Below are 7,431 nucleotides of genomic sequence, written 5' to 3' on the forward strand. Positions count from 1 at the left end.
TGGGGAAGGGCTGGAAGTTCGCATGACAACTCAGTGTCGCTCCATCCCTTTCCATTCTTCTCGCCTGTTGTTTCCTGTACAAGGGAGAGGTCAAAAGTAACAACTCCTAGAGATCTGATGAGTGTTTTTGAAAGGGGTGTCCGAAGTGTTCCAGAGGGGTGTGAAATGAACCTGTAGCTTCATTCATTGGCATTATGGAAACGGGGGGTTGTCTTTATTTTTTATCATCCTGCCTTAAAAAAACAGGAAGCAAAAAACCCAAACATTGCAGCTGGGGAGCCTGTGAAGAGCCGGTATTGTTTCAACTCAGTCCATGACGGTTAAAGGAAAAAATACTGATAAGGGCTGGCAGATTTATAGATCGATTGGCGGGGGGTCCGTTGGTGTTGGCATTATGGAAACGGGGGGTTGTCTTTATTTTTTATCATCCTGCCTTAAAAAAACAGGAAGCAAAAAACCCAAACATTGCAGCTGGGGAGCCTGTGAAGAGCCGGTATTGTTTCAACTCAGTCCATGACGGTTAAAGGAAAAAATACTGATAAGGGCTGGCAGATTTATAGATCGATTGGCGGGGGGTCCGTTGGTGGGCCGGGGCCCCGCAGGTGCTTGAGCCCGGAGCCGCATCTCGGTCCTCTCCCCGCCCGCTGCTCGCTCGGCAGCCCGCAGCAGCAGCAGCACTTGTTCCTCTGTTCCAGCCTTACCTTTGCACTTGTTTGCTTTTCCATCCTCGCAGCCGGTGCATCAAGTACACCCCCTGGTGATGGCTGCTCCGCTCGTAGCGTTGTGTCATCAGCTAGAAATACCCCGAACCCGGCTCCTTGGCAGGACAGCAGATGCAAACACCACTTGTCCTTTCCTTTCTCCTATTTCTTCTCACCATATTCCTATCATCTGCTCTTTTTAAATTTTTTTCCCCCCGACGGCGAAGGGCAGACCCTTCTCCTGAAGGCAGCTCACCACTTGGTCTACCTTGAAACGCACCCAGCCAGTGGAGAACCCCTGGGGAGTGACTTTTAGGGCTCTGGAGAAGGTTACGGGGGTGGCTGTACCCGGCAGCGAGGGAGCGGGGACTGTGGGAAGAGGCTTCGCTGGAGCGAGTCGCTCCTTTGTTCTGCGAACCGAGGGCAGCGGGGAAGGCGCTCGGCTCGGGTCGTGCCGGTCCTCCCTTAGCAACATGTGCCCGGCTCGCTGCGGGGCTGGCGGCAGCCTGGGAATAGCCGCCCCGGGCGATCGTTAGTGCTCCTCTCTTTACCTCCCCCGCTCTTTGCACTTCAGAGCTTTCGCTCAGTGTTAAACCTTCTGCACCAGTTCCCTCCGAGCGGCTCGTGGTGGAGCGCAGACACGCGGTGTGAACGCCTTTCCCGGGGGCAAAATCCCCCCCGACTGGAGGGGGATGCTTGCTCAGGGGAGGGAGAGAGTTTGGGCTTCTCGTCGCCACAAGCGTTGGTTCAGAAATGCTGCAGATGCAGCACAACCTCGTTTTTCTCTGCTCCTCCAAGCATCCCCTCTGCCCCGAGGCTCTCCCATCCCGTCTCAGCCCTTCCCAGTAACACTGTGTCGGTGCCAGTGCTGGTAATTACAGGCTGCGTGGCTCTGGTCTGGTGTTCTCCTCCAGGAGGACAGGCAGCCCTGGTTCATAGTCTAACGCACCGTGTGGGGATCAAATTTACAGCTGCCCGCGCGTGTGTGTGGCTGCCGTGTGTTGGGCCCAATTAGACAAAGATTTGGGGTGGTTGGAGGGTATTCGGTTGGCTTCTTTTGTCTGGTGAGGGTTGCAGGGCTGGTCCCATGTTGGCTTGGCATGTTTGGTGCCACCACCGACAGACAGCAGGGTGGGAGGCAACGAACATCTTGCCTTTGAGCAGCAGGTGGATCAGCCAAGTGAGAAGAACCGTTAGATTTTCATACTAGTGTGATTGTTTCCGAGATTTTGTGGGGAACCTCTACTGAAACTAGTTGTGAGAGCCGGGGTGAACCCCAGTCAGGTGTGTGGTCTGGCAGTCAGTGGATCTACCGGGCGTTTTACTGGGCCTGCACCACCAGGAGCAGGAGCAACATCAGACCTGCTGCCTTGCACTGACCAGTCCCTGCACACGGTGCTGGTCGTGTTCCTACCCCCGCATCCTCCCCACTCCTTGAACTTGTGGGGAAGAGATGGAATTGTGCTGTGAGAGAAAGAAGATGACTGTGCTGCAGCGGAGCCTGTCAGAGCTTTGTCTGTGAACTTCAGGCAGTCTGTAAAGGCAGCACAGGGTGCCCCAGGCACACCCCGGAGGTATGAGATCCTTAGCGCCAGCCTGGAGCGGTTGAGCGTGCAGCTGGGAAGGAGAAACGCTGTGCAGGGCACAGCAGGTAGAAGGTGTTCAGCCATTCTGAGTGGCAATATGACAATGTACGATGCCTAACATGGGTCCCCAAGTTCTAAATGTAGCCAGCTTGCCGCAGGAAGCCGGTGTTAGGACTCCAGTGATCTGTGGAATTCAAACAAATGTCCTTGAGTCAAGACTGTTTTGGGGGGGAGCTGCATATTCAGACACTTGTGACTTCACCTTTTCCTCCACCACAAAAAAAAAAATTCCTCTAAAATCCAAGAGACAATGCAGAGGGGAAGAAAAGGCTCCAAAATAAACTATTTCCATCAGCTTTAAACAGACTTTGAATGTAGAACTCAAGCATGACTGCAATTATAGGATGTGGTTTACTGAAGTGATCGATTTGGAGACCAGTGCGATGTTTTTTCAGGAAGTTTTTTGTGTGGAAGCTCTTAGCAGTAATTTCACTTTCCCCTTGTGCTCAGGTTTCAAATAAAAGTATTTTTCAGACAAAAAAAAAATTAAGTGAACATTAAAAGAATTCCTTTGTATTTTCGAGAATGATATCCTGACAGGAATGAGAAACCCCACGATCAAATAGGTGTGAGGGGGAAGAAAGCGAATCCTTAGATATGTAGGCAAGAGAGAGAAGTAAGAGAGCAGCTATACTGCAACCTGCACTGCTGAGAGCCGAGCTCAAACCCGGGCATTACCGAACCTACTAAAAGCTGCCAAAATGTCTTGTACGGCGCTGAAGTCACGGATGACTAATCTGGGCAAGTAGGCGTTGAGACGCGTTCTTGCACAACAAACAGAAGTGAGGAAAAAAGAGAAGGTAAAAGTAAACCCTGCAGAGATTCCAGAGGGAGAAGCAGCTTGGAGGCAACCGCGCACACGGTGGTGCCCTGTTTGTCACCTGCTCTTTTCCTAACAAGTGTTTGCTGACCTCAAGCCCTTGTAATGTGCTTGGAGGATGTGGAAGGGCTGAGAAACTGTGTGAAATCCCTCCAGCTTTTGGAAGACCTCTGCAGTGCTTTGGGGGCTGATTTTGGGAAAGGGGATAAGCTCTTGTCAGATACGACTCAGGGGAGGAGCCGTGGAGTGCTTGAAGTGGCTTTGTGGGCAGAGGTTGTGCTCCTTGGTGGCTTCCGCGTTGTTGCATTTGGGACAAACTGGGGTGAGTTTTGATAATATTGATTTATGAAGAGCATCGCAATCTGATCCCCCGCTGCTGTAAATGCTCCTGAAGTCCCCTCTCTTACGACAAATTCCTCATCACTCGGGTTTAGTTTTGTTTCCTCCACAGCCACAAGTGTGGATGTTGCTGTTGCATTAACACGTCTCTCTCCTCTGCAGCATTTCAATTACATTTCCTGATATACAGTGCATGACTTAATGGATGACGCACTTGTTAAAAGCTAAACCTGGGTCTAAGCCAGACCTCCCTGAAACAAGTTTGGTGGCTTCTACCCTTAGGAAGAAGGTTTTGTAGCCTCTCTGCTGAGTCTTAATTGCTGACATTAAAGACCCACGGGACACTCAGAAGTGGAGTTCCACTGGAGGTGGAACTGGCTGCCTCGGGCTCCCAAGGGGAAGGTGCTGGTACTTGCTACCAAAGGTGTTACAAAGCCATTTGTCCGGTCCTGCTCCATCGTAGCCTAATGCTAGTCGCATTAGCAGGAGCAGATGAGGGACATTAGAAGGTTTAGTTTGCTTTGTACCACTTAAGCCTAACACGAGTGTAAAAACGGCACAGATCCCCATGAGTCTACGGAGTTAAAGAGGAACTAACGCAGCCCTCACTCTGCTGGTTGCAGAGAATGCACCACTCCTTTTTTTCAGCTTAATTGAAAAAAGAAATGTTATATGCGGTGTAATTTCATGGAAATCGCTGACATTTGCATTTTCCAAGTTTATTGCTTTCCTTAGTACAGGTCGTCTTCCCTTGTTTGTTGGAGGTCAGACAGTTCAGGAGACACTTTGTATGTCACTGAAAACTGCCTCAGTGTTTACATTTGAACAGATGGATGTTAGTGCTGATTGTTTGTTTCAAAATAAACTGAAAGCGCAGTTGTAAGTAGCAGATAGATTCTTTGCATGTCCACCTTCAAAGTGAATGTTCCCTAGAGACTTCTGTGATGTGATGACTTCAGCACTGCCGCCTTTGCAGTAATGATGTCACTTTTGTCCACACACAACTGCGCACATTATGCGTTCCAGACAATGCTGTCCTTAAGAACAAGGAAATTTCCTGCAGGTCCACAGGAGTAACTTTACTTGATTCTTTCAGGTTTGATGCCTTACCCTGTTCCTCCAAGAGCTAATAAGACATTTCTCTTTCTCTTGCAGACCATGCCCTCTCTATGACGGTTACTTGCTAAGATAACTCTACATGCCAGAAGAGTGTCCTTGGTTGATCCAAGGGCTTTTGGGGACTCCGGCCTCTCCCCAGTTTTTCTGTGTGTGTGTGTTCCTCTAGAACTTTCAAAACTGTTTCTCCAAAGGGTTTTGCAGAAACTTAGACTGTTTTCTAAAGCAGAAGCACCTCAGTCCACAGCAGTAGTGATGGGCAGCGTGCGAACCAACCGCTACAGCATCGTGTCTTCGGAAGAGGACGGCATGAAGCTGTCGACCATGGCCGTTGCCAACGGCTTTGGGAATGGAAAGAGCAAGGTACATACCAGACAGCAGTGCAGGAGCCGCTTTGTCAAAAAAGATGGCCACTGCAACGTCCAGTTTATTAACGTGGGTGAGAAGGGACAGCGATACCTGGCAGACATCTTCACCACTTGTGTGGACATCCGCTGGAGGTGGATGCTGGTTATCTTCTGCCTGACTTTCATTCTCTCCTGGCTTTTTTTTGGCTGTGTGTTTTGGTTGATTGCATTGTTGCATGGGGATCTGGAGAACCAAGAAAATAGCAAACCTTGTGTCTCTCAAGTGAGCAGTTTCACCGCAGCCTTTCTGTTCTCCATTGAGACCCAGACCACGATCGGCTATGGCTTCAGGTGTGTCACAGACGAGTGCCCCATCGCAGTTTTCATGGTGGTTTTCCAGTCTATAGTAGGCTGCATCATTGATGCCTTCATCATTGGTGCTGTCATGGCAAAGATGGCCAAGCCAAAAAAGAGAAATGAAACTCTAGTCTTCAGCCACAATGCTGTGGTGGCCATGAGAGACGGAAAACTGTGCCTGATGTGGCGTGTTGGAAACCTGAGGAAAAGCCACTTGGTGGAGGCACATGTGCGAGCACAGCTCCTCAAATCCAGGATCACGTCGGAAGGGGAGTACATCCCCTTGGATCAAATTGACATCAACGTAGGGTTCGACAGCGGGATAGACCGCATATTTCTGGTCTCCCCGATTACAATAGTACATGAAATAGATGAAGACAGTCCTTTGTATGACTTGAGCAAACAAGACATGGACAATGCTGACTTTGAAATTGTAGTAATATTAGAGGGTATGGTGGAAGCCACCGCCATGACTACCCAGTGCCGTAGCTCCTATCTGGCAAACGAAATTCTCTGGGGCCACCGCTATGAGCCCGTACTCTTTGAAGAGAAAAACTACTACAAAGTGGACTACTCGAGGTTCCACAAAACATATGAAGTGCCCAACACACCCATCTGTAGTGCCAGAGACTTAGCAGAAAAGAAATACATCCTCTCTAATGCAAACTCCTTTTGCTACGAGAATGAAGTGGCCCTCTCCAGCAAAGAGGAGGATGAGATTGACACTGGGGTGCCTGAGAGCATGAGCACAGACACCCACCCGGACATGGACCACCACAACCAAGCAGGGGTGCCTCTAGAGCCACGGCCACTCCGGCGCGAGTCGGAAATATGACTGACAAACTCTTCCTCTCTCTTTTGGTTGAAAGGAAAAAGAAACCCATCTATCGGTCAAAGGCATGTTGACCTGAGAAGTTGGCCCAGAACAGTTTTCAGACAACGGTACTGTTGAAGAGTGGTGTGAAGGCAAGACCTGAGAAACCCAGGCTGGTTTTAGGGCTGTCCTCAGAGGAGGGACAACGGAAAATGAACTCTAAACACAAAGCACTAAACATGTCTAAGTATGAACAGAAGGCACATATGTTGTAGAATAAATTATGTATATATTTTTTTACAAAACTTGAACTTGCAGGCAAGCTTTCGTTGGGTTATTATTATTTTTTTTCAACTTTTTCCAGAATGCTTCTCTCTAGGGAACAAGAATGTTTTTAATGGCATAACAAAGGCAAGCATCTGCCTTATTATTATTATTATAATTATTTTTTAAGAAGCTGCTGCTAACTACATGAACACAAAAGGTTATTTTTGTTGCAGTGTAGTTTTTATTTTCTCTTGTGTAATTTAAAAAAAAAAAAAGTCAGTGTTGAACTTTCTGAGTTGAAAAGCTCATGATCAGTTCAGAGAGGCCAATGTTGCCAGAAAGTCTAAACTCCTTTTGAGGCCAGTAGTTTGATAGCTAGAATCAATTTCTCTCTTTCCAATTACATAAGGGGCATTACGTAATATCAAGCCAATCAGTAGCCTCCAGCAAAATTATGATTTTTGGGGGGAGAATTTAATTCTCTGTCTAAAGGAAAAATGAAATAAAAAAGTATATATACGTAGAAAAAGTACTAAGTTAAAACTACCTAAATGGATACCAAAGACAATGCACAGTTTTGCACAGTGGAGTTTAATTAAAAAAAAAAAAAAAAAAAAAAAAAAAAAAAAAAAAAAAAGGAAACGACTGGTTTAAAAAAACAAAAAAAATACCTCAGACACTTTTTTTTGTTTTTTTTTTCTTTTTTTCCTTTTTCTTTTCTTGTTAAGACCTTTATTTTGCACCTTATTCTAAAAGCTTAAGACTGGGATCTAAAGTGAGTGAGGACTCCTCCCCATCCACCCCCTGCTCTTCGATGGGGAACTGAATTCCCTTCTTTTCTTGTAGGGAGAATCGCAGCTGGGGGAGAGTAGAGCAGCCCCCACCTGTGCTCTCCAGCTGCTCCTGGAGCCGGGCGGCAGCGGGAGGTCAAGTGTTAGTGCGCACATTCCCAAACCGGCGCTGGACCTCGGTGCTGACCCGGCCTCCTGGAAACAGAGCCACCGTCCGAGCCCCGCGGCTGGTG

General features: G+C 48.0%; 1 protein-coding gene across 1 annotated transcript in view; it reads left to right on the top strand.

Annotated features, from left to right (window-relative positions):
- KCNJ2 (potassium inwardly-rectifying channel, subfamily J, member 2) overlaps positions 1-7,015 on the top strand; it is a 7,537-nt gene extending 522 nt beyond the window's left edge. Inside the window, exon 2 of the mRNA XM_010138064.1 lies at positions 4,662-7,015. Within this exon, the coding sequence (XP_010136366.1) occupies positions 4,878-6,161 (1,284 nt within the window). The 5' untranslated portion in view covers positions 4,662-4,877 and the 3' untranslated portion in view covers positions 6,162-7,015. The remainder of the gene's footprint in view (positions 1-4,661) is intronic.
- The last annotated feature ends 416 nt before the right edge of the window (positions 7,016-7,431 follow it).

Source organism: Buceros rhinoceros, unplaced genomic scaffold (genome assembly GCF_000710305.1).
Source record: "Buceros rhinoceros silvestris isolate BGI_N320 unplaced genomic scaffold, ASM71030v1 scaffold15306, whole genome shotgun sequence".
Lineage (NCBI taxonomy): Eukaryota > Metazoa > Chordata > Aves > Bucerotiformes > Bucerotidae > Buceros > Buceros rhinoceros.